Source organism: Oncorhynchus gorbuscha, unplaced genomic scaffold (assembly GCF_021184085.1).
Source record: "Oncorhynchus gorbuscha isolate QuinsamMale2020 ecotype Even-year unplaced genomic scaffold, OgorEven_v1.0 Un_scaffold_681, whole genome shotgun sequence".
NCBI classification, from domain to species: Eukaryota; Metazoa; Chordata; class Actinopteri; order Salmoniformes; family Salmonidae; genus Oncorhynchus; species Oncorhynchus gorbuscha.
In genome coordinates this window covers 105,832-132,212 of record NW_025745762.1, presented here as the reverse complement: position 1 = coordinate 132,212, position 26,381 = coordinate 105,832, and the positions used below count along the sequence as shown (strand labels likewise).

Genomic DNA, 26,381 nt, shown 5'->3' with positions numbered 1-26,381 from the left:
AGATGCAGACACTGTGTTAGATGCAGACAGACACTGTGTTAGATGCAGACACTGTGTTAGATGCAGACACTGTGTTAGATGCAGACACTGTGTTAGATGCAGACACTGTGTTAGACGCAGACACTGTGTTAGATGCAGACACTGTGTTAGATGCAGACACTGTGTTAGATGCAGACACTGTGTTAGATGCAGACACTGTGTTAGATGCATCCCCTGCTGATAAAGATGTGTGTCTCTCTGCCAGTGAGTTTGAGTGAGTGGAGACTCCTGGATGTGTCCTCTACTCTGGTGGATCCGTCCGTCTCCACGTTTGACATTATTCACATCAGTAAAGACATCGCTGAGGACCTGGACAGGACCAGAGACTGGTGTCTGTCTGGTGAGAAACATCTTCATCATGTTCCAGAGTCTAGTCTAACGATCAACGTCCCCCAACTCAGGACCACACATGTCCCCTGGCAAGAGGGGTTTAAGCCCCTCCTCGGTCTCTCCTGTCTGTGCCCCTCAACTGTGCCCCTCCTTGGTCTCTCCTGTCTGTGCCCCTCATCTGTGCCCCTCCTCTGTCTCTCCTGTCTGTGCCCCTCATCTGTGCCCCTCCTCAGTCTCTCCTGTCTGAGCCCCTCATCTGTGCCCCTCCTCGGTCTCTCCTGTCTGTGCCCCTCCTCGGTCTCTCCTGTCTGTGTCCCTCATCTGTGCCCCTCCTTGGTCTCTCCTGTCTGTGCCCCTCATCTGTGCCCCTCCTTGGTCTCTCCTGTCTGTGTCCCTCATCTGTGCCCCTCCTTGGTCTTTCCTGTCTGTGCCCCACATCTGTGCCCCTCCTTGGTCTCTCCTGTCTGTGCCCCTCATCTGTGCCCCTCCTCGGTCTCTCCTGTCTGTGCCCCTCCTCGGTCTCTCCTGTCTGTGCCCCTCTTCGGTCTCTCCTGTCTGTGCCCCTCATCTGTGCCCCTCCTCGGTCTCTCCTGTCTGTGCCCCTCCTCGGTCTCTCCTGTCTGTGCCCCTCCTCGGTCTCTCCTGTCTGTGCCCCTCATCTGTGCCCCTCCTCGGTCTCTCCTGTCTGTGCCCCTCATCTGTGCCCCTCCTCGGTCTCTCCTGTCTGTACCCCTCATCTGTGCCCCTCCTCGGTTTCTCCTGTTTGTTCCCCTCATCTGTGCCCCTCCTCGGTCTCTCCTGTCTGTACCCCTCATCTGTGCCCCTCCTCGGTCTCTCCTGTCTGAGCCCCAATCCTTGTATTTACCTCTGTGTGTGTGTCTCCCCTCAGCCTGTGAGGAGGCTGAGTCCTGCGTTGCGGTGTCAGTGGGGCGGACCGACTCGGCTGTCCGCTGTGTCCTCTACCCAGACACCCTGGCCTGTGGCCCCTCCACTACCACCACCGGAGGTCAGGACTGTCGGCTGGTCATCAGAGAGTCAGCTCTCCAGGTCTACCTCCACAAAGGTGGGCAACATCCCTGACCCTGGGTCACTATACATCCCTGACCCTGGGTCACTATACATCCCTGACCCTGGTTCACTATACATCCCTGACCCTGACTCACTATACATCCCTGACCCTGACTCACTATACATCCCTGACCCTGGGTCACTATACATCCCTGGGTCACTATACATCCCTGACCCTGGGTCACTATACATCCCTGGCCCTGGGTCACTATACATCCCTGACCCTGGCTCACTGTACATCCCTGACCCTGGTTCACTATACATCCCTGACCCTGGTTCACTATACATCCCTGACCCTGACTCACTATACATCCCTGACCCTGACTCACTATACATCCCTGACCCTGGGTCACTATACATCCCTGACCCTGGGTCACTATACATCCCTGACCCTGGGTCACTATACATCCCTGACCCTGGGTCACTATACATCCCTGACCCTGGCTCACTATACATCCCTGGGTCACTATACATCCCTGACCCTGGGTCACTATACATCCCTGACCCTGGGTCACTATACATCCCTGACCCTGCCTCACTATATATCCCTGACCCTGGCTCACTATACATCCCTGACACTGGCTCACTATACATCCCTGACCCTGGGTCACTATACATCCCTGACCCTGGGTCACTATACATCCCTGACCCTGGGTCACTATACATCCCTGACCCTGGGTCACTATACATCCCTGACCCTGGGTCACTATACATCCCTGACTCACTATACATCCCTGGGTCACTATACATCCCTGACCCTGACTCACTATACATCCCTGACTCACTATACATCCCTGGGTCACTATACATCCCTGACCCTGCCTCACTATACATCCCTGCCTCACTATACATCCCTGCCTCACTATACATCCCTGCCTCACTATACATCCCTGCCTCACTATACATCCCTGACCCTGCCTCACTTTACTGCTGCTAATGTGACTAGTGTTTGAAGAAACAGAGATGTTTATTGGTGGGTTAGGTCGTGTCAATCACTGCAGCCTACTTCCTGTAATGGTCATTATTATTAGAAAGCGTGATTTATCATCTGAGAGGTGCTGAAGGAGTTTTACAGCTGGTTGATTCCAGTGCAGACAGTATCTCTGTCCCAAATGTCACCCTGTTCCCTATATGGTGCATTACTTTTGACCAGGGCCCATAGTTGTCAGTCCAGGCTTCCCTCTGACTGATGGTTATGTTTTCTGTGGGATCCAGAACCCAAGGTGACGTTGACGTCAGTGTTTATCCCGGCTCACGGAACGCTCCAGGGATCGTCCGTGACAACGCTGCTCGGGTCAGACAGGAAGACAGTCAGACAGTTCTTGGGAGTTCCGTACGCTCGTCCTCCTATCAGAGCCCTCCGTTTCGTACCCCCACAGCCTGCTGAATGGAGTGGCACATGGAACGCCACGGTTACCAGGTAAACAATGACTCTGTTTTTAAAGATGCGTTATAAAGGTTTTGTACAATTTCATCCAGTAGTTTGGAAAGGGGTGTTCACAAGCCAAAACGGGTCCCTGAAAATGTTATTTAAAAAAATAAAAAATCATAATATTGAACCTTTATTTAAGTAGGCAAGAACAAATACTTATTCACAATGACGGCCTAGGAACAGTGGAACAGTGGGTTAACTGGTCTAGGAACAGTGGAACAGTGGGTTAACTGGTCTAGGAACAGTGGGTTAACTGGTCTAGGAACAGTGGGTTAACTGGTCTAGGAACAGTGGGTTAACTGGTCTAGGAACAGTGGGTTAACTGGTCTAGGAACAGTGGGTTAACTGGTCTAGGAACAGTGGGTTAACTGGTCTAGGAACAGTGGGTTAACTGGTCTAGGAACAGTGGGTTAACTGGTCTAGGAACAGTGGGTTAACTGGTCTAGGAACAGTGGGTTAACTGGTCTGGGTTAACTGGTCTAGGAACAGTGGGTTAACTGGTCTAGGAACAGTGGGTTAACTGGTCTAGGAACAGTGGGTTAACTGGTCTAGGAACAGTGGGTTAACTGGTCTAGGAACAGTGGGTTAACTGGTCTAGGAACAGTGGGTTAACTGGTCTAGGAACAGTGGAACAGTGGGTTAACTGGTCTAGGAACAGGAACAGTGGGTTAACTGGTCTAGGAACAGTGGGTTAACTGGTCTAGGAACAGTGGGTTAACTGGCCTAGGAACAGTGGAACAGTGGAACAGTGGGTTAACTGGTCTAGGAACAGTGGGTTAACTGGTCTAGGAACAGTGGGTTAACTGGTCTAGGAACAGTGGAACAGTGGGTTAACTGGCCTAGGAACAGTGGGTTAACTGGTCTAGGAACAGTGGGTTAACTGGTCTAGGAACAGTGGAACAGTGGGTTAACTGGTCTAGGAACAGTGGAACAGTGGGTTAACTGGTCTAGGAACAGTGGGTTAACTGGTCTAGGAACAGTGGGTTAACTGGTCTAGGAACAGTGGGTTAAGTGGAACAGTGGGTTAACTGGTCTAGGAACAGTGGGTTAACTGGTCTAGGAAGGAACAGTGGGTTAACTGGTCTAGGAACAGTGGGTTAACTGGTCTAGGAACAGTGGAACAGTGGGTTAACTGGTCTAGGAACAGTGGGTTAACTGGTCTAGGAACAGTGGGTTAACTGGTCTAGGAACAGTGGGTTAACTGGTCTAGGAACAGTGGGTTAACTGGTCTAGGAACAGTGGGTTAACTGGTCTAGGAACAGTGGGTTAACTGGTCTAGGAACAGTGGGTTAACTGGTCTAGGAACAGTGGGTTAACTGGTCTAGGAACAGTGGGTTAACTGGTCTAGGAACAGTCTAGGAACAGTGGGTTAACTGGTCTAGGAACAGTGGGTTAACTGGTAGGAACAGTGGGTTAACTGGAGGAACAGTGGGTTAACTGGTCTAGGAACAGTGGGTTAACTGGTCTAGGAACAGTGGGTTAACTGGTCTAGGAACAGTGGGTTAACTGGTCTAGGAACAGTGGGTTAACTGGTCTAGGAACAGTGGGTTAACTGGTCTAGGAACAGTGGGTTAACTGGTCTAGGAACAGTGGGTTAACTGGTCTAGGAACAGTGGGTTAACTGGTCTAGGAACAGTGGGTTAACTGGTCTAGGAAGTGGGTTAACTGGTCTAGGAACAGTGGGTTAACTGGTCTAACTGGTCTAGGAACAGTGGGTTAACTGGTCTAGGAACAGTGGGTTAACTGGTCTAGGAACAGTGGGTTAACTGGTCTAGGAACAGTGGGTTAACTGGTCTAGGAACAGTGGGTTAACTGGTCTAGGAACAGTGGGTTAACTGGTCTAGGAACAGTGGGTTAACTGGTCTAGGAACAGTGGGTTAACTGGTCTAGGAACAGTGGGTTAACTGGTCTAGGAACAGTGGGGTTCTAGGAACAGTGGGTTAACTGGTCTAGGAACAGTGGGTTAACTGGTCTAGGAACAGTGGGTTAACTGGTCTAGGAACAGTGGGTTAACTGGTCTAGGAACAGTGGGTTAACTGGTCTAGGAACAGTGGGTTAACTGGTCTAGGAACAGTGGGTTAACTGGTCTAGGAACAGTGGGTTAACTGGTCTAGGAACAGTGGGTTAACTGGTCTAGGAACAGTGGGTTAACTGGTCTAGGAACAGTGGGTTAACTGGGGTTAACTGGGTTAACTGGTAGGAACAGTGGGTTAACTGGTCTAGGAACAGTGGGTAGGAACAGTGGGTTAACTGGTCTAGGAACAGTGGGTTAACTGGTCTAGGAACAGGAACAGTGGGTTAACTGGTCTAGGAACAGTGGGTTAACTGGTCTAGGAACAGTGGGTTAACTGGTCTAGGAACAGTGGGTTAACTGGTCTAGGAACAGTGGGTTAACTGGTCTAGGAACAGTGGGTTAACTGGTCTAGGAACAGTGGGTTAACTGGTCTAGGAACAGTGGGTTAACTAGGAACAGTGGGTTAACTGGTCTAGGAACAGTGGGTTAACTGGTCTAGGAACAGTGGGTTAACTGGTAACTGGTCTAGAACTGGTCTAGGAACAGTGGGTTAACTGGTCTAGGAACAGTGGGTTAACTGGTCTAGGAACAGTGGGTTAACTGGTCTAGGAACAGTGGGTTAACTGGTCTAGGAACAGTGGGTTAACTGGTCTAGGAACAGTGGGTTAACTGGTCTAGGAACAGTGGGTTAACTGGTCTAGGAACAGTGGGTTAACTGGTCAGTGGGTTAAGGAACAGTGGGTTAACTGGTCTAGGAACAGTGGGTTAACTGGTCTAGTGGGGAACAGTGGGTTAACTGGTCTAGGAACAGTGGGTTAAGTGGGTTAACTGGTCTAGGAACAGTGGGTTAACTGGTCTAGGAACAGTGGGTTAACTGGTCTAGGAACAGTGGGTTAACTAGGAACAGTGGGTTAACTGGTCTAGGAACAGTGGGTTAACTGGTCTAGGAACAGTGGGTTAACTGGTCTAGGAACAGTGGGTTAACTGGTCTAGGAACAGTGGGTTAACTGGTCTAGGAACAGTGGGTTAACTGCCTTGTTCAGGGGCAGAACGACAGATTTTTACCTTGTCAGCTCGGGGATTCAATCTAGCAACCTTTCGGTTACAGGTCCGACACGCTAACCACTAGGACATGTTACATCCTGGAATCTTTATATATATATATATACACTACCATTAAAATGTTTGGGGCCACTTAGAAATGTTCTTGTTTTTGAAAGAAAAGCAATTTTTTTTCGTCCATTGAAATAACATAAAATTTATCAGAAATTGTTAATGTTGTAAATGACTATTGTAGCTGGAAACAGCAGATTTTTTATGGAATATCTACATAGGCGTACAGAGGCCCATTATCATCAACCATCACTCCTGTGTTCCAATGGCACGTTGTGTTAACTAATCCAAGTTTATAATTTGAAAAGGCTATTTGATCATTAGAAAACCCTTTTGCAATTATGTTAGCACAGCTGAAAACTGTTGTTATGATTAAACAAGCAATACAACTGGCCTTCTTTAGACGAGCTGAGCATCTGGAGCATCAGCATTTGTGGGTTTGATTGCAGGCTCAAAATGGCCAGACACAAAGACCTTTCTTCTGAAAAGCATTAGTCTATTTTTGTTCTGAGAAATGAAGGCTATTCCATGCGAGAAATTGCCAAAAAACTGAAGATCTCATAAAACGCTGTGTACCCCTGCCTTCACAGAACAGTGCAAACTGGCCCTAACCAGAATAGAAAGAGGAGTGGGAGGCCCCGGTGCAAAACTGAACAAGAGGACAAGTACATTAGTGTCTAGTTGAGAAACAGCTTGTTATTATGGATGTTTCCATGGTATTCCCAGTTGTACCACATGCAGTGTGTTAATGTGTCCTCTAACCCAGTTGTACCACATGCAGTGTGTTAATGTGACCTCTAACCCAGTTGTACCACATGCAGTGTGTTAATGTGACCTCTAACCCTGTTATTATGGATGTTTCCATGGTATTCCCAGTTGTACCACATGCAGTGTGTTAATGTGACCTCTAACCCTGTTATTATGGGATGTTCCCCATGGTAGACCCAGTTGTCTGCAGCCTGGAGCTGTGGAGTCATCAGCCAGCAGTGAGGACTGTCTGTACCTCAACATCTTCGTCCCCAGCGGCATCGTAAGTCACATTGTACCGATAGAGATCTTTGTTTCACTAGAAGCCCTGTTGACCTCTCCTTTAGTAACCCCTAGACACCTCAAACACCACTCCACTACCGGTCCTTCAGATTGACAGTTGGTCTGCCGTGTCATTCCTGTTCTTGTCTTTTCCTCTGATAGAGAGGGAGTGCAGCGGTCCTGGTGTTCTTCCATAACCCGTCTGGAGCAGCCAGCGATGACACAGCATCTCTACTGGACGGCTCCTACCTGGCTGCCGTCGGCAACATCGTCGTGGTTACCGTCAACACCAGGGTTGCAGCGTTCGGATTCCTCAGCACAGGTGCTCCTCTTAACACACGTCAGAAGCAGCATTCAGTTATCTTACAGGTTATATGCTTTCAAAAGTAACAAAAGACACGAACAAGTGCTGCCTTCTAAATCTGAACTCACAACTGGGTCTGAGAGAGCTGCTGAAATGGCTTAATAAGGGAATGTAAATGTAGGAGGAAGACAGTGGACATGAAGTTAGAATCAGGTCACGATGAAAGTGAAGGGGAGAGGATGACATGTTTACTGTTGGTATTCTGCTGCTGTGGGGGGCTGAGAGGGCCCGGAGGGAGAGATGGGCGGGAGGGGAGAGATGAGGGAGAGATGGGCGGGAGGGGAGAGATGAGGGAGAGATGGGGGAGATACATCTCTGCTGATGGTGTGTTCTGTGCTGATGTGGCACTGAGAGGGAGGACTGACTCTCTCCACAGTCAGCTAGCCAGCCATAGCACACAGCTGGCACACTCACAGACATGTGGAAGGACTGTGTGTGTGTGTTCAAGTTTCAACTTTATTATCCTAGGCGGCACGTTCTGTTTTAGAGTGATGTGTAGTCTTGGTGATAGGAGCCCTCAGCCAGCAACTCTAGAAGACCCTGCAACACAGCCACACCTACTAAACCACTGGTCCCTCCCAGACAGCCCTTCTATAAAGCCCTGCAACACAGCCACACCTACTAAACCATTGGCCCCTCCCAGACAGCTCTTCTATAAAACCCTGCAACACAGAAACACCTACTAAACCACTGGCCCCTCCCAGACAGCTCTTCTATAAAGCCATGCAACACAGCCACACCTACTAAACCATTGGCCCCTCCCAGACAGCTCTTCTATAAAACCCTGCAACACAGAAACACCTACTAAACCACTGGCCCCTCCCACACAGCTCTTCTATAAAGCCCTGCAACACAGAAACACCTACTAAACCACTGGCCCCTCCCAGACAGCCCTTCTATAAAGCCCTGCAACACAGAAACACCTACTAAACCACTGGTCCCTCCCAGACAGCCCTTCTATAAAGCCCTGCAACACAGAAACACCTACTAAACCACTGTTCCCTCTCACACAGCCCTTCTATAAAGCCCTGCAACACCTACTAAACCACTGGCCCCTCCCAGACAGCCCTTGTATAAAGCCCTGCAACACAGCCACACCTACTAAACCACTGGCCCCTCCCAGACAGCTCTTCTATAAAGCCCTGCAACACAGCCACACCTACTAAACCACTGGCCCCTCCCAGACAGCTCTTCTATAAAGCCCTGCAACACAGCAACACCTACTAAACCACTGGTCCCTCCTAGACAGCCCTTCTATAAAGCACTGCAACATCTACTAAACCACTGGACCCTCCCAGACAGCCCTTCTATAAAGCCCTGCAACACAGCAACACCTACTAAACCACTGGTCCCTCCCAGACAGCTCTTCTATAAAGCCCTGCAACACAGCAACACCTACTAAACCACTGGCCCCTCCCAGTCAGCGCTTCTATAAAGCCCTGCAACATCTACTAAACCACTGGCCCTTCCCAGACAGCTCTTCTATAAAGCCCTGCAACATCTACTAAACCACTGGCCCCTCCCAGACAGCTCTTCTATAAAGCCCTGCAACATCTACTAAACCACTGGCCCCTCCCACACAGCTCTTCTATAAAGCCATGCAACACAGCCACACCTACTAAACCCCTGGCCCCTCCCACACAGCTCTTCTATAAAGCCCTGCAACACAGCCACACCTACTAAACCCCTGGCCCCTCCCACACAGCTCTTCTATAAAGCCCTGCAACACAGCCACACCTACTAAACCCCTGGCCCCTCCCACACAGCTCTTCTATAAAGCCCTGCAACACAGCCACACCTACTAAACCACTGGTCCCAGTTATCTCTCCACCTATTGTCTTCTAGAGGGAGCTTTTCTAAAGCAACACTTTGGAATGTTCCATGCTTTCTGTTTGCTGTTGCTGAGTGTATTCACATTCTTACCAGGCTTTGGTAAAATGATATTTGAAATCTATCCAATAGTTTCTTGGTCCATTCTTAGTGGGTAATTACAGTATTGATGTGCTGCAGTGGCTTTTGGAACCCAAATGGAATAAAAACATGTTGTTTGTATATTTTTGGAAATGATGTAGACGATAACACAAGTCACAACCCAAAGAACACACTTTTATATAACGTAATATATCTCTTGAATGGATTTGACTCTTGACACGGTACATGAAATAACAGCAGTGTGAACTGAATGCCTCTAGGGACCACAGCCCTGCCAGGTAACGCCGGCTTCCAGGACCAGGTAGCCGCTCTGAAGTGGGTCCAGGAGAACATTGAGGCGTTCGGAGGTGACCCCAGGCTGGTGACGGTGGGGGCAGAGCGGAGTGGAGCCGACGTGGCCAGCCTACATCTGACCTCCCCCTCCTCGCGAGGTCTCTTCGACAGGATGCTGCTCATGGTAAGCTGACCTGTGACCCCTGATCCTCACTGACCTTCACTAAGAGTCCCAAATGGTGCCCTATTCCCTATATAGTGTACTGCTTTTGACCAGAGCCCCTATCAAAAGTAGTGCACTAAATAGGGCTATTGTGGATGTGTTACTAAGCCCTCGTGTGTAAATAATGCTGTTACACTAACGGTCTTAACCATTCCAGCTGTTTACAACTAGTTTAGGCTGTCAAGCAGTAACACCCTTGTGATTAATGGTACGAATGTCACTGATTATGCAGTGTGACAGTCATCACAGTTTTACTTCCACGTTCACGGCATAGTCCAGTATGCTATGTCCTCTCTATACAGCAGGATTATGTCCTCTCAACACAGCACGATAATGTCCTCTCTACACAGCAGCACTATGTCCTCTCTATACAGCAGGATTATGTCCTCTCTATACAGCACTATGTCCTCTCTATACAGCACTATGTCCTCTCTATACAGCAGGATTATGTCCTCTTTATACAGCACTATGTCCTCTCTATACAGCACTATGTCCTCTCTATACAGCACTATGTCCTCTTTATACAGCACTATGTCCTCTCTATACAGCACTATGTCCTCTCTATACAGCACTATGTCCTCTCTATACAGCAGGATTATGTCCTCTCTATACAGCAGGATTATTTCCTCTCAACACAGCACGATATGTCCTCTCTACACAGCACGATATGTCCTCTCTATACAGCAGGACATGTCCTCTCTATAAAGCAGGATATATCCTCTCTATACAGCAGGATTATGTCCTCTCTATACAGCAGGATTATGTCCTCTCTATACAGCAGGATTATGTCCTCTCTATACAGCAGGATCATGTCCTCTCTATACAGCAGGATCATGTCCTCTCTATACAGCAGGATTATGTCCTCTCTATACAGCACGATATGTCCTCTCTATACAGCAGGACATGTCCTCTCTATACGGCAGGATTATGTCCTCTCTATACAGCAGGATATGTCCTCTCTATAAAGCAGGATATGTCCTCTCTATACAGCAGGATTATGTCCTCTCTATACAGCAGGACATGTCCTCTCTATACAGCAGGACATGTCCTCTCTATACAGCAGGACATGTCCTCTCTATACAGCAGGATCATGTCCTCTCTACACAGCACGATATGTCCTCTCTATACAGCATGATCATGTCCTCTCTACACAGCACGATATGTCCTCTCTACACAGCACGATATGTCCTCTCTATACAGCAGGATTATGTCCTCTCTATACAGCAGGACATGTCCTCTCTATACAGCAGGATATGTCCTCTACATTTAAGCCCATATCCAGTCTTAAGAGTTCAGGAGGATGGCTTGTGCGTACTCCCCCTCCTCTTCCTCTTCCAGTGCTGTAGTGCTGAGTCCGTGACCGTTACCGGGAGGTACACACACACTACTCCTCCTCTTATTCTTCCTCCAGCTGCTGCTCTTCCTCTCCTTCCTCATGTCCCCCAGAGACATGTAGGAGGAGACTGTGTTCCGCAAGCCAAAGCTGATCATAGAGTCTCTGTTGCCGGGGTAACGATGAGGCTGGTCTGTCAGCTCCGAGCTGGGGTTAGAATAGATATGATGCAGCGTTAGTCTGTTATCTATCACTGATAAAGTACATTGAAAGCTAAACTCAAAAATAAGCTCAAACACATATGTAATTGTCAGACTCCATGAAACTCCAAGAGAGGGGTAGTGACAGATACAGATGGATGGGGAGAAACAAGGTTGGAGAGAGAGGGGCTGAATGCGGGGGGAGAGAGGGGCTGAATGCGGGGGAGAGAGAGGGGCTGAATGCGGGGGGAGAGAGGGGCTGAATGCGGGTAGAGAGGGGCTGAATGCGGGGGAGAGAGGGGCTGAATGCGGGGGAGAGAGGGGCTGAATGCGGGGGAGAGAGGGGTTGAAGGCGGGGGGAGAGAGGGGCTGAAGGCGGGGGGAGAGAGGGGCTGAAGGCGGGGGGAGAGAGAGGGGCTGAAGGCGGGGGGGAGAGAGAGGCTGAATGCGGGGGGAGAGAGGGGCTGAATGCGGGGGAGAGAGGGGCTGAAGGCGGGGGGAGAGAGGGGCTGAAGGCGGGAGGAGGGGGTCTGAAGGCGGGGAGAGGGGGCTGAAGGGGGGAGAGGGGGGCTGAAGGGGGGAGAGGGGGCTGAAGGGGGGAGAGGGGGCTGAAGGAGGGGGGAGAGGGGGCTGAAGGCGGGGAGAGAGGGGCTGAAGGCGGGGAGAGAGGGGCTGAAGGCGGGGAGAGAGAGGCTGAAGGCGGGGAGAAAGGGAAAGAGAGGTCAACGTTAGAGAAAGAGGTACCTGTTGACGTCTTTCCAGTTGAAGTTGTTGTGCATCACCACAGGGGGTGCCTGGGAGGCCAGGTTGAGGTTGCCATTGGTTACAGCCTGACAGGGGGTGGTGAGAATACAGCACAGGCCGTCTGCACAATCTGTCAAAGAGGAGGGGCCACTGTCATTACCAGAAACCATACTCAGCTATCCTGTGGTTATAACCAGTCAGCTACCAGAAACCATACTCAGCTGTCCTGTCGTTATAACCAGTCAGCTACCAGAAACCATACTCAGCTGTCCTGTCGTTATAACCAGTCAGCTACCAGAAACCATACTCAGCTATCCTGTGGTTATAACCAGTCAGCTACCAGAAACCATACTCAGCTATCCTGTGGTTATAACCAGTCAGCTACCAGAAACCATACTCAGCTATCCTGTGGTTATAACCAGTCATCTACCAGAAACCATACTCAGCTATCCTGTGGTTATAACCAGTCATCTACCAGAAACCATACTCTGCTATCCTGTGGTTATAACCAGTCATCTACCAGAAACCATACTCAGCTATCCTGTGGTTATAACCAGTCAGCTACCAGAAACCATACTCAGCTATCCTGTGGTTATAACCAGTCAGCTACCAGAAACCATACTCAGCTATCCTGTGGTTATAACCAGTCAGCTACCAGAAACCATACTCAGCTATCCTGTGGTTATAACCAGTCAGCTACCAGAAACCATACTCAGCTATCCTGTGGTTATAACCAGTCAGCTACCAGAAACCATACTCAGCTATCCTGTGGTTATAACCAGTCAGCTACCAGAAACCATACACAGTGACTAAAATATAAATGTACAAGGACACATGAATGACACAAGGAGAGCACTAGAGCTGAATATCTTCCACATCCTCAAAATAGCCAACTTCAGAAATGTACTTCAACCACAGTATACAGCTCATATGACTCCACTTAGTGAATATAGTGTAGCAGCATTGCAGTGCGTTGGAGTTGGTGTGGCTTGAAAGAGTCAATAATTCCACGTTAGAAAGTGATAACTACCGGTGGTGCCACAAGTTAAAAAATAATGAATAGTTCCACCCTTTATAATAATACTATACTTATCAGCTCATGGTTCCTATAAATAGGTTCACATGGAGTCTACATGTGTTCAACTTTAATGTCAGATTGTAATAAAATCAGATATGTTGGTGTCCCGGAAAAAAACTATTTTTACAGTTAAAAAAAAAAAAAATGTTTTAAAGATGTATTTTCAGATACGGCTCTTGTCAGAGATAATGCCTGTAAATCATTCACTTTTAGCAGGGATGACTGCTTTAATCAGGAACCTTTCACAGATTATGAAGAGGGATGACTTCTTTAATCAGGAACCTTTCACAGATTATGAAGAGGGATGACTGCTTTAATCAGGAACCTTTCACAGATTATGAAGAGGATGACTGCTTTAATCAGGAACCTTTCACAGATTATGAAGAGGGATGACTGCTTTAATCAGGAACCTTTCACAGATTATGAAGAGGGATGACTATTTTAATCATGAACCTTTCACAGATTATGAAGAGGGATGACTGCTTTAATCAGGAACCTTTCACAGATTATGAAGAGGGATGACTGCTTTAATCAGGAACCTTTCACAGATTATGAAGAGGGATGACTATTTTAATCATGAACCTTTCACATATTATGAAGAGGGATGACTACTTTAATCATGAACCTTTCACAGATTATGAAGAGGGATGACTATTTTAATCAGGAACCTTTCACAGATTATGAAGAGGGATGACTATTTTAATCATGAACCTTTCACAGATTATGAAGAGGGATGACTGCTTTAATCAGGAACCTTTCACAGATTATGAAGAGGGATGACTATTTTAATCATGAACCTTTCACAGATTATGAAGAGGGATGACTGCTTTAATCAGGAACCTTTCACAGATTATGAAGAGGGATGACTGCTTTAATCAGGAACCTTTCACAGATTATGAAGAGGGATGACTGCTTTAATCAGGAACCTTTCACAGATTATGAAGAGGGATGATTAATTTAAATTTCTGTTTAAAGATGAAAAAGTGAGGTACAAGGTTTCCGATGAATAGATTTGGACTAAATGTCCATGATCATGTCACCGGAGATGGTTATTTACCAGAGTAGTGGTTGACGAGGTCCTCTAGACACTGGAAGGTTAGACCAGGAGAGATGTAGTACCAGTTGTTGGGAAGGCGGATGATCCGATAGTGTACCATAACCCTGTGCCGTACAGACAGGGTATACACTCCTACAACACCACACAGGCAAAGGAAAAACAAGACATTATTACATCTGTTTTTAAAGGTGGTCGATTTTGGTTGATCATTTTAATAGTTGCTTGTGAGAGAATCTATCGGCAGTCCCGTAGTCGAAGTATAGAACTCCAGCTTTTATATGTACCATGTATTTAGGACATTTAACCAACACCTTTATCCTAAGTCACTTACAGTAGTTGTTGCTTGCATACCCACAACCATCGCGTTGCGAGTGCCATGCTCTATGAACGGAGCACCACAAGGGGCACCACAGGGAGCACCACAGGGAGCACCACAGGGAGCACCACAGGGAGCACCACAGGGAGCACCACAGGGAGCACCACAAGGAGCACCACAAGGAGCACCACAAGGAGCACCTACATTCCATTTAATTATGGTACAAACGTCTGTCTCTAGGCCACTCACCTTTTTGACTTTCTCTGATCATGAAGGAGCCAGCTCTGTTTCCGGGCAGACGAAGCAGTTCCTCTGCTTTGGGTCGGGCCACCCCTTCAAACAACCAGCTAAATGAATACAGAATACAATTCAACCAAGGGGCCACCCCTTCAAACAACCAGCTAAATGAATACAGAATACAATTCAACCAAGGGGCCACCCCTTCAAACAACCAGCTAAATGAATACAGAATACAATTCAACCAAGGGGCCACCCCTTCAAACAACCAGCTAAATGAATACAGAATACAATTCAACCATGTTCATAAAGCATGTATTTCCATGGCCTTAGAGCCCCACATAAAACAACCAGCTGGCCCCAATGTAACAGTATAACTTTAGACCGTCCCTCGCCCATACCCGGGCGCGAACCAGGGACCCTCTGCACACATCAACAACAGTCACCCACGAAGCATCGTTACACATCGCTCCACAAAAGCCGCGGCCCTTGCAGAGCAAGGGGAACTACTACTTCAAGGTCTCAGAGCAAGTGACGTCACCGATTGAAACGCTATTTAGCGCGCACTATTCCACCGCTAACTAAGCTAGTCGTTTCACATCCGTTACCACTGGCTGTTTTAATCATAATGGCATCGTAGATGCTATCACCTTCCCCTTTTCAGAATACCAAGCCTTAAACCATTATCGTCAGCTATAATCTGACACTGGACTAGGAAAGTGTTAGGTTAGTATATCTTTTAATTTTTAATTTTTAAAAACGTATCTATTTAAAAAAATAGATACTTAACACTTATTTTTTACTTAACACTTATTTTTCTTAAAACTGCATTGTTGGTTAAGGGCTTGTAAGTAAGCATTTCACTGTGAGGTCTACTACACCTGTTGTATTCAGCATTTCACTGTGAGGTCTACTACACCTGTTGTATTCAGCATTTCACTGTGAGGTCTACTACACCTGTTGTATTCAGCATTTCACTGTTCACCTGTTGTATTCAGCATTTCACTGTGAGTCTACTACACCTGTTTGTATTCAGCATTTCACTGTGAGTTCTACTACACCTGTTGTATTCAGCATTTCACTGTGAGTTCTACTACACCTGTTGTATTCAGCATTTCACTGTGAGTTCTACTACACCTGTTGTATTCAGCATTTCACTGTGAGTTCTACTACACCTGTTGTATTCAGCATTTCACTGTGAGTTCTACTACACCTGTTGTATTCACCTACCCGTGATAGACCTTGACAGTGTCAGGTTGGTTAGTGTGAGTTCACCTACCCGTGATAGACCTTGGCCACATGGTTGTTGGGGATGTAGTTCTCATATCCTGTTTGGACAGAACAAACCCTCCACCAGTAACCCTCCCTGACAGAAGAGAAGAAACAAGGGAAGAAGGAGATCGAGTCCCGAATAGCACCCTATTCCTTATTTAGTGCACTGTTATAGACCAATAGGGCTCTGGTCAAAAGTAGAATTGGTCAGATTTGAGCCCTGTCTCTGTCAGTCTAGTCAAACAGATCAGCTCTTAGAGGAGGTGGTGTTGTGTTGAGAGACTGAATGTGGAAGACTAGGTCTGCGTCCCAAATTGCCTCCTAGTCCCTAGATTGTGCCCTACGTTTGAACAGGACTCATAGGGCTCTGGTCAAAAGTAGGGCACCATCTAGGGACTAGGGTGCCATATGGGACACAGTTCTTAGATTCAGTTGGTCCCAAATTGCCCCCTAGTCCCTAGATAGTGCCCTACATTTGACCAGGACTCATAGGGCTCCGGTCAAAAGTAGGGCACTATCTAGGGACTAGGGTGCCATTTGGGACACAGTTCTTAGATTCAGTTGGGTTCAGTCACTCACTCTGCCAGGAGTCTCAGTCTCTCTCCTATCCTGAAGAGAGGCACGCTGACGTCTGCTGAGGGGTAGTCAGACAAGACGATCAGGGTTTCACTGACGTCTGCAGAGGTGCAGTCAGACAGGACCCTCAGGGTATCGTTGTCTGGAGAGAAGAGTAAATATATATATATATATTTTTTTACAGCATACAAACAGTTCTCTTTCATAGCAGCCACATACAAACAGTTCTCTTTCATAGCAGCCACGTACAAACAGTTCTCTTTCATAGCAGCCACGTACAAACAGTTCTCTTTCATAGCAGCCACGTACAAACAGTTCTCTTTCATAGCAGCCACGTACAAACAGTTCTCTTTCATAGCAGCCACGTACAAACAGTTCTCTTTCATAGCAGCCACATACAAACAGTTCTCTTTCATAGCAGCCACGTACAAACAGCATGATTCCTTTGGAAGTTGTATAACTCATTGCATCTACTCTCTCTCTCCTCCTCTCACCTTTTCCCCTTTCGCTTGTGGACTTCAGTGCACAATACATCAGCTGCCTGTGACCAGGCGAAAACACCTTTCCAAATGCCGTGTACTGGTGTACTATCTCAATTTGACCAGTTTCTCACAGCAGGGAAATAATCCTGCAGCAGCAGGAAATGTAAATTATTATGTGGATTATAATTAATGGACTTTATTGTAGGTAGTTGATTCATTTTAGGTTAAGAAAAATGAAGTCTGACATTTTAAAATGGAAATTACAAATGTTAGAAGCCTTTTTAAACCTTGAATAGACAACAATTTGCATTTCCTTCTGCAAAGGAAAATTCTCTGCGACAACAGGGTGATCAAATTAAGAGAGTACATCTGTACAGTATCTGCCAATCACAGCGAAAGCAAAAGTGTTATCGGGTCATCCATATCAGATGAAGATTATATTATTTTTCCATTCAGTCAACAGCTCTTGGACGGTCATTTCAAGATGCTGAATGCTCACACACTGATGCTATTACAAAAAAATATTTAAAAAAATATGTATATTTTTTTTAGATATGAGTACATGTTGTGGAGGGGTAGGGAAGTAGGATGCTGTTCGGTATTTCATTTAATGAAGAAATATGTTTTATATTGCATAATGGTCCAGGAAAAAGCAATATGTGACACACCCATGTTGGTAGAGGTGCAGAGTAATGGAATAGTAAACCGTCTACAACAGAAAGTCATACAGCACACTGTATATATGCTCCCAACAATTTAATGTGTAAACAAAATGTTGGAAATATTGCATAGTGATCATTTGACCTAATTCTACATTTATAAGCTTGCGGTTGTTTGGCCACAGTTTGCATGAGAGGAACCTTATTTATTTTGGGGGAAATTATGCAAATGTTTACACATACACAGAGCAGTACAGGGTCAGTACAGCTTATGAAACCAAGTCACTCCACCCTTACTTAAAATATAACATCAAATGAACCATTTCCCATCAGAGACAATCTGCGATTCCAAGCGTTTAAATTAATCATTTTATAGACATTGATATCTTGAAGAATACAAAACAAATTTGAATCCCAGATTGTCCCTTTTAACAGGATCCTTTCATTAATAAAACGATCATTACCAAAACACAGACTTCTTTAACCAGAGAGACTTACTTCTCAGAAAGGGATCAGAGCTGGTGTTGGTGCCATCTCCATTCCCTGGCATAGAGACTGGGCTGGTCCAGACGTTCCCCATGTCTGGTCAGAGAGCCTTGTTGATCATTTGGATGCAGGAAGAAAGAGCTGGGAAGTAGCAGTGCTATGTGTGCTTGCCTCTCATTCCTTCATCTCACTATTTAGCCCAGCACGGGTATTCTCCAGTTTAGGATGTGGATATCATCACCCTTTCCTCAGATAGACTTACCATACCAGCCTGTAGCAGCCTCCGTCGTTATACCTAATATGACCAATATTTGGTGTAATATAGCCGGAATTATAATGTAATATAGCCTGAATTAGCTTAGCATGATGCTACGGTACTGTTTAACGGCGATAAGGAGCAGCTCATCAGTCTATTCTAGTCATCCTGCCAATCTGTTTTTGTTGATCTCATCTAGTCACTTCCTCACTAATGGGGAAGTTGTGTGACTTGTTTTTCACCACATTTTTCCACTCCTGAAATAGACTAATCACTACAGTGCTGTAGCCAATAGATGAGACTAATCACTACAGTGCTGTAGCCAATAGATAAGACTAATCACCACAGTCTTGTAGCCAATAGATGAGACTAATCACCACAGTCTTGTAGCCAATAGATGAGACTAATCACTACAGTGCTGTAGCCAATAGATGAGACTAATCACCACCGTGCTGTCACCAATAGATGAGACTAATCACCACAGTCTTGTAGCCAATAGATGAGACTAATCACCACAGTCTTGTAGCCAATAGATGACAGACTAATCACCACAGTGCTGTAGCCAATAGATGAGACTAATCACCACAGTGCTGTAGCCAATAGATGAGACTAATCACTACAGTGCTGTAGCCAATAGATTAGACTAATCACTACAGTGCTGTAGCCAATAGATGAGACTAATCACCACAGTCTTGTAGCCAATAGATGAGACTAATCACCACAGTCTTGTAGCCAATAGATGAGACTAATCACCACAGTCTTGTAGCCAATAGATGACAGACTAATCACCACAGTGCTGTAGCCAATAGATGAGACTAATCACCACAGTGCTGTAGCCAATAGATGAGACTAATCACCACAGTCTTGTAGTCAATAGATGAGACTAATCACCACAGTGCTGTAGCCAATAGATGAGACTAATCACCACAGTGCTGTAGCCAATAGATAAGACTAATCACTACAGTGCTGTAGCCAATAGATGACAGACTAATCACCACAGTCTTGTAGCCAATAGATGAGACTAATCACCACAGTCTTGTAGCCAATAGATGAGACTAATCACCACAGTGCTGTAGCCAATAGATGACAGACTAATCACCACAGTCTTGTAGCCAATAGATGAGACTAATCACCACAGTGTTGTAGCCAATAGATGAGACTAATCACCACAGTGTTGTAGCCAATAGATGAGACTAATCACCAGTCTTGTAGCCAATAGATGAGACTAATCACCACAGTCTTGTAGCCAATAGATGAGACTAATCACCACAGTGTTGTAGCCAATAGATGAGACTAATCACCACAGTGCTGTAGCCAATAGATGAGACTAATCACCACAGTGCTGTAGCCAATAGATGAGACTAATCACCACAGTGCTGTAGCCAATAGATGAGACTAATCACTACAGTGCTGTAGCCAATAGATGACAGACTAATCACCACAGTCTTGTAGCCAATAGATGAGACTAATCACCACAGTCTTGTAGCCAATAGATGAGACTAATCACCACAGTGCTGTAGCCAATAGATGACAGACTAATCACCACAGTCTTGTAGCCAATAGATGAGACTAATCACCACAGTCTTGTAGCCAATAGATGAGACTAATCACCACAGTCTTGTAGCCAATAGATGAGACTAATCACCACAGTCTTGTAGCCAATAGATGAGACTAATCACCACAGTGCTGTAGCCAATAGATGAGACTAATCACTACAGTGCTGTAGCCAATAGATGACAGACTAATCACCACAGTCTTGTAGTCAATAGATGAGACTAATCACCACAGTCTTGTAGCCAATAGATGAGACTAATCACCACAGTGCTGTAGCCAATAGATGACAGACTAATCACCACAGTCTTGTAGCCAATAGATGAGACTAATCACCACAGTCTTGTAGCCAATAGATGAGACTAATCACCACAGTGTTGTAGCCAATAGATGAGACTAATCACCACAGTCTTGTAGCCAATAGATGAGACTAATCACCACAGTGTTGTAGCCAATAGATGAGACTAATCACCACAGTCTTGTAGCCAATAGATGAGACTAATCACCACAGTGCTGTAGCCAATAGATGAGACTAATCACTACAGTGCTGTAGCCAATAGATGACAGACTAATCACCACAGTGCTGTAGCCAATAGATGAGACTAATCACCACAGTGCTGTAGCCAATAGATAAGACTAATCACTACAGTGCTGTAGCCAATAGATGACAGACTAATCACCACAGTCTTGTAGCCAATAGATGAGACTAATCACCACAGTGCTGTAGCCAATAGATGAGACTAATCACCACAGTCTTGTAGCCAATAGATGAGACTAATCACCACAGTGCTGTAGCCAATAGATGAGACTAATCACCACAGTGCTGTAGCCAATAGATGAGAGACTAATCACCACAGTCTTGTAGCCAATAGATGACAGACTAATCGCCACAGTGCTGTAGCCAATAGATGACAGACTAATCACCACAGTGCTGAAGCTAATAGATGACAGACTAATCACCACAGTGCTGTAGCCAATAGATGACAGACTAATCACCACAGTGCTGTAGCCAATAGATGACAGACTAATCACCACAGTGCTGAAGCTGATAGATGACCAGACAGCATTGAAGTAAACACTTGAAAGATGTGTGCAACCAATTGGTATGTAGTATTTCTAACATTAAAAGTAATTCCATTTTGGAGCTAATAATGCTTAGCTATAAATAATAATAATTCCCTCCTCTCTCTCTCTCTCTCTCTCAGTGCTGGTGGTTCTCTGTCCCCAGGGTGGCTCTCCCCTGCCCAGTGCAGTGGTTCTCTGACTCTGCTCTCCCCAGGGTGGCTCTGTGTTCTCCCCTGCCTCAGTGCTGAGTGGTTCTCTGACTCTGTTCTCTCTCTCCCCAGGGTGGCTCTGTGTTCTCCCCTGCCTCAGTGCTGAGTGGTTCTCTGACTCTGTCCCTCCTCTCTCTCTCTCCCCAGGGTGGCTCTGTGTTCTCCCCTGCCTCAGTGCTGAGTGGTTCTCTGACTCTGTCCCTCCTCTCTCTCTCTCCCCAGGGTGGCTCTGTGTTCTCCCCTGCCGCAGTGCTGAGTGGTTCTCTGACTCTGTCCCTCCTCTCTCTCTCTCCCCAGGGTGGCTCTGTGTTCTCCCCTGCCTCAGTGCTGAGTGGTTCTCTGACTCTGTCCCTCCTCTCTCTCTCTCCCCAGGGTGGTTCTGTGTTCTCCCCTGCCTCAGTGCTGAGTGGTTCTGTGACTCTGTCCCTCCTCTCTCTCTCTCCCCAGGGTGGCTCTGTGTTCTCCCCTGCCTCAGTGCTGAGTGGATCCAAAGCCCAGGGGCAGGCTGAGGCTCTGGCCCGGGAGCTGGGCTGTCCCCCCTCCTCTGACCCAGAACAGCTGGGCTCCTGCCTGAGAGCAGCTCCAGCACAGGACCTCAACGCTGCCCAGACCAAGGTACTGTTGGCCTTTTAGACCCAGACTAAGGTACTGTTGACCTTGTAGACCCAGACTGAGGTACTGTTGACCTTGTAGACCCAGACTGAGGTACTGTTGGTCTTATAGACACAGACTAAGGTAATGTTGACCTTGTAGACCCAGACTGAGGTACTGTTGGCATTATAGACCCAGACTGAGGTACTATTGACCTTGTAGACCCAGACTGAGGTACTGTTGACCTTGTAGACCCAGACTGAGGTACTGTTGACCTTGTAGACCCAGACTGAGGTACTGTTGACCTTGTAGACCCAGACTGAGGTACTGTTGACCTTGTAGACCCAGACTGAGGTACTGTTGACCTTGTAGACCCAGACTGAGGTACTGTTGACCTTGTAGACCCAGACTGAGGTACTGTTGACCTTGTAGACCCAGACTGAGGTACTGTTGACCTTGTAGACCCAGACTGAGGTACTGTTGGTCTTATAGTCACAGACTAAGGAAGGAAGCCTTATAGTCCCAGATGTATCATAGGCTGTATGTATCCCAAATGGCACCCAATTCCCTGTTTAGTGCACTTCTTTTGTCCAAGGCCCATAGGGCTCTGGTCAGAATAGTGCACTAAGGCAGTAGAGTGCTATTTGGGACTCAAACATACTTTTTTCCCCCTGTCTTATTTTATGTTTATCTGTTTCAGTTGCTGTCAGTCAGTGGGCCCCTGCAGGCTTGGGGTCCAGTGGTGGATGGGGTCTCTGTCCAGGGGAAACCCTCCATGGCCCTGATGAATGCAGGCTTCCACAGAGCTGACCTGCTGCTGGGCTCCTCCGCAGAGGATGGACTCATCAGCAGGGCCAAGAGGATCAAGGTGAGAACCGGAGATCCTATAATTCAAAGACGTTCTTTGTGTTTCTATGGTGAGAACATTCACCTCTAGTATCGTCCGTCTATTTAGGTGTACCTGCTTATTAAGCTTTCCCCATGCAGGATGGAATTGGGGAATATGGCTCTTTGTTTTTCATACAGTGTAGGACATATTCTAATGCGTAGACTCCGAGTTCAACTCAGCAGGTGACTCGTATGTTTAGCGGTTTGTCCTCATTCACATCGTATTAGTATTGAGTCGTATTACTCTACTCAGCCGCGTTTCATATCACCAACGTCTACTTTCCCCCCTAATGTCTGACGACAGAACTTTGAGGAGCTCCAGGGGCGAGCTGACAGTAAAACAGCATTCTACGAAGCCCTGTCCAACTCTCTGGGTGGAGACGAAGCCAATGCCTTTGTCAAGGCTGCAGCCACCTGGTTCTACTCCATGCAGCACTCTCCCTCTCCAGCTGGCTACAACCTCTTCTCTCAGGCTCTTAACAGTGCAACCAGGTGAGAAATGTGCTAAGCACACTACTGTGTACGGTATTCATGTAGTTCCGGAATACCTTACTCTTATTCATTGAATTCAGTCTATACATATCAAATCAAATTGTATTAGTCACATGCGCCCAATACAACAGGTGTAAACCTCACAGTGAAATGTTTACTTACGAGCTCCTAACCAATAATGCAGTTTTAAAAAATACGTATAAGAATAAGAAATAAAAGTAACAAGTAATTAAGGAGCAGCAGTAAAATAACAATAGTGAGTCTATATACAGGGGGGTACGGATTAGTTGAGGTAATATGTACATGTAGGTAGAGTAATTAAAGTGACTATGCATAGATGACAACAGAGAGTAGCAGCGGTTTAATGAGTGGGAGAGGAGGGATCAATGGCAATAGTCTGGGTAGCCGTTTGACCATACAGTTCCTGTATGGAGAAGCACAACCCATAATAATCACGTCACAAGATACCATTCTCTGTTCAGTTCTGTGTGTTCAGTTATTAGTTCAGTTCACTTTGTTTATTTGACCTTTTACAGGAATTCTCTTCACGTTCAAGAGCGATGAGTTCTGTTCAATGAGTTCTGTTCAATGAGTTCTGTTCAATGAGTTCTGTTCAATGAGTTCTGTTCAATGAGTTCTGTTCAATGAGTTCAATGAGTTCTGTTCAATGAGTTCTATACAGTGAGTTCTATACAGTGAGTTCTATGCCGTGAGTTCTATGCCGTGAGTTCTATACCGTGAGTTCTATGCCGTGAGTTCTATGCCGTGAGTTCTATGCCGTGAGTTCTATGCCGTGAGTTCTATGCCGTGAGTTCTATGCCGTGAGTTCTATGCCGTGAGTTCTATGCCGTGAGTTCTATGCCGTGAGTTCTATGCCGTGAGTTCTAAGCAGTGTTTCTTTATGCCGTGAGTTCTATGCCGTGAGTTCTATGCCGTGAGTTCTATGCCGTGAGTTCTATGCCGTGAGTTCTATGCCGTGAGTTCTAAGCAGTGAATACTTTCTGGAGGTCAGCAGTGAATTCTATGCCGTGAGTTCTATGCCGTGAGTTCTATGCCGTGAGTTCTATGCCGTGAGTTCTATGCCGTGAGTTCTATGCCGTGAGTTCTATGCCGTGAATTCTATGCAGTGCAGCGTGAGTGGAAACCCATAGCTTGACTATTGATCTCTTTACACTGTTATATGTTGCTTTAATGTGATTGACAAACTGGAACAGAGCGTACATTCCAAATGACACCCTATTTCCTATATAGTGGACTACTTTAGACCAGAGCCCCGTGGGAGCCCTGTGACTCCTGTTCAAAAGTAGTGCACTATAAAGGGAATAGGGTGCCATTTGGGACACAACTATGAAGATCTGGAACAGAGTGCGTTTCACTTGTGGTGTTGAGGAAGGAAACAGCCAGCCGACTGAAGACTGAAATAACCTGAGGATTTAGAAGGACTGTGTGAACTGTTTTACTGAGGGTGTTAGAAGCAGCGTGTTTAGAAAAGAAAAGAATGTAACAATTCAGAAATAGAACTACTAGTGCCGTGGTTCGGCCATTTAACGTGTCCCTGACATGTGGCGCAGACCGAGCTTTTCACCAGAAATATGCCATAAGAAAACAGTATATGTCAGGGCCCATATTCATAAAGTGCCTTAGAGAAGGAATCCTGTTCTCGGACCAGTTTTGCCTTTTGGGTTATAAAATGAATGGATAGATGGAATCTGATTCTACACTGAACAAAAATATATGTGCAACATGCAACAATTTCAAAGATTTTACTGAGTTACAGTTCATATAAGGAAATCAGTCCATTGAAATAAATTCTCTAAAACTACATTGGAGGCGGCTTATGGTAGAGAAATGAACATTCAGTTCTCTGGCAGCAGCTCTGCTGGACATTCCTGCAGTCTGCATGCCAATTGTACTCACCCTGACAACTTGAGACATCTGCAACATTGTGTGACAAAACTGCACATTTTAAAGTGGCCTTTTATTGTCCATGGCACAAGGTGCAATGATCATACTGTTTAATCAGCTTCTATCGGCAATGAAGAAATGCTCACTAACAGGGATGTAAGCAATTTGTGCGCAAAATTTGAGAGAAATACGCTTTTTGTGCATTTGGATAATTTGCTAGGATTTTGAATTTCAGCTCATGAAACATGGGACCAACACTTTACATGTTGCCTTTATATTCCTGTTCAGTGTAGATCAGCTCATGAAACATGGGACCAACACTTTACATGTTGCCTTTATATTTCTGTTCAGTGTAGATCAGCTGAAACATGGGACCAACACTTTACATGTTGCCTTTATATTCCTGTTCAGTGTAGATCAGCTCATGAATACGGTCCCAGATTCACTCAAGATCAATCATTATTTCTGTCATCTTATATGCAATGGATTCTGTACATACTGTATATCTCTGTAGTTCTGCAGTATTGACAGAGATGTTCTGTATACTGTATATGTGCAGTATTGACAGAGATGTTCTGTATACTGTATATCTGCAGTATTGACAGAGATGTTCTGTATACTGTATATCTGCAGTATTGACAGAGATGTTCTGTATACTGTATATCTGCAGTATTGACAGAGATGTTCTGTATACTGTATATCTGCAGTATTGACAGACATGTTCTGTATACTGTATATCTGCAGTATTGACAGACATGTTCTGTATACTGTATATCTATTGACAGACATGTTCTGTATACTGTATTGACAGAGATGTTCTGTATACTGTATTGACAGAGATGTTCTGTATACTGTATATCTGCAGTATTGACAGAGATGTTCTGTTCTGTATATCTGTATGACAGACATGTTCTGTATACTGTATATCCGCAGTATTGACAGACATGTTCTGTATACTGTATTGACAGAGATATTATTCTAATGCCCTTGATCCAGGCTACGGTAGTGATATGTATGGTGGCTGCTGCCTCTGCTCTTCAGAGATATTCTTCTAATGCCCTTGATCCAGGCTTCGGTAGTGATATGTATGGTGGCTGCTGCCTCTGCTCTTCAGAGATATTCTTCTAATGTTCTTGATCCAGGCTTCTGCTCTTCAGAGTAGTGATA

The 26,381-nt window shown here is 46.0% G+C and overlaps 2 protein-coding genes across 3 annotated transcripts in view; one reads left to right on the top strand and one right to left on the bottom strand.

Annotated features, from left to right (window-relative positions):
- Positions 1 to 26,381, top strand: part of LOC124019784 (thyroglobulin-like) — a 113,118-nt gene that overhangs the window by 81,385 nt on the left and 5,352 nt on the right. Inside the window, exons 44-52 of the mRNA XM_046335210.1 lie at positions 245 to 379; positions 1,259 to 1,432; positions 2,653 to 2,857; positions 6,939 to 7,030; positions 7,192 to 7,347; positions 9,582 to 9,778; positions 21,786 to 21,953; positions 22,630 to 22,797; positions 23,122 to 23,309. Coding sequence (XP_046191166.1) covers positions 245 to 379; positions 1,259 to 1,432; positions 2,653 to 2,857; positions 6,939 to 7,030; positions 7,192 to 7,347; positions 9,582 to 9,778; positions 21,786 to 21,953; positions 22,630 to 22,797; positions 23,122 to 23,309 — 1,483 coding nt within the window. The remainder of the gene's footprint in view (positions 1 to 244; positions 380 to 1,258; positions 1,433 to 2,652; positions 2,858 to 6,938; positions 7,031 to 7,191; positions 7,348 to 9,581; positions 9,779 to 21,785; positions 21,954 to 22,629; positions 22,798 to 23,121; positions 23,310 to 26,381) is intronic.
- LOC124019792 (src-like-adapter) lies at positions 9,475 to 18,706 on the bottom strand. Of its 2 annotated transcripts, none has more exons than XM_046335217.1 (7): positions 18,270 to 18,706; positions 16,634 to 16,772; positions 16,062 to 16,148; positions 14,795 to 15,054; positions 14,230 to 14,361; positions 12,095 to 12,224; positions 9,475 to 11,357 (listed from the first exon to the last, which is right to left on the bottom strand). In XM_046335217.1, exons 1-7 carry the CDS (start codon positions 18,349 to 18,351, stop codon positions 11,102 to 11,104), a joined length of 1,086 nt encoding a protein of 361 aa, XP_046191173.1. In that variant the 5' UTR covers positions 18,352 to 18,706; the 3' UTR covers positions 9,475 to 11,101. The 2 variants fall into 2 exon arrangements, with proteins under 2 accessions (XP_046191173.1, XP_046191174.1); XM_046335218.1 differs by having other exon boundaries at positions 14,795 to 14,892.

What these genes read in the sequence shown, in the direction of transcription:
- LOC124019792 (XM_046335217.1), bottom strand. Translation starts at nt 18,351, where the DNA reads ATGGGGAACGTCTGGACCAGCCCAGTCTCTATGCCAGGGAATGGAGAT. An exon ending in AGACTGAGACTCCTGGCAGA is followed by an intron (nt 16,149 to 16,633) that starts GTGAGTGACTGA and finishes CTCTTCTGTCAG; the next exon opens with GGAGGGTTACTGGTGGAGGG. An exon ending in GTGGCCAAGGTCTATCACGG is followed by an intron (nt 15,055 to 16,061) that starts GTAGGTGAACTC and finishes GTATTCATTTAG; the next exon opens with CTGGTTGTTTGAAGGGGTGG.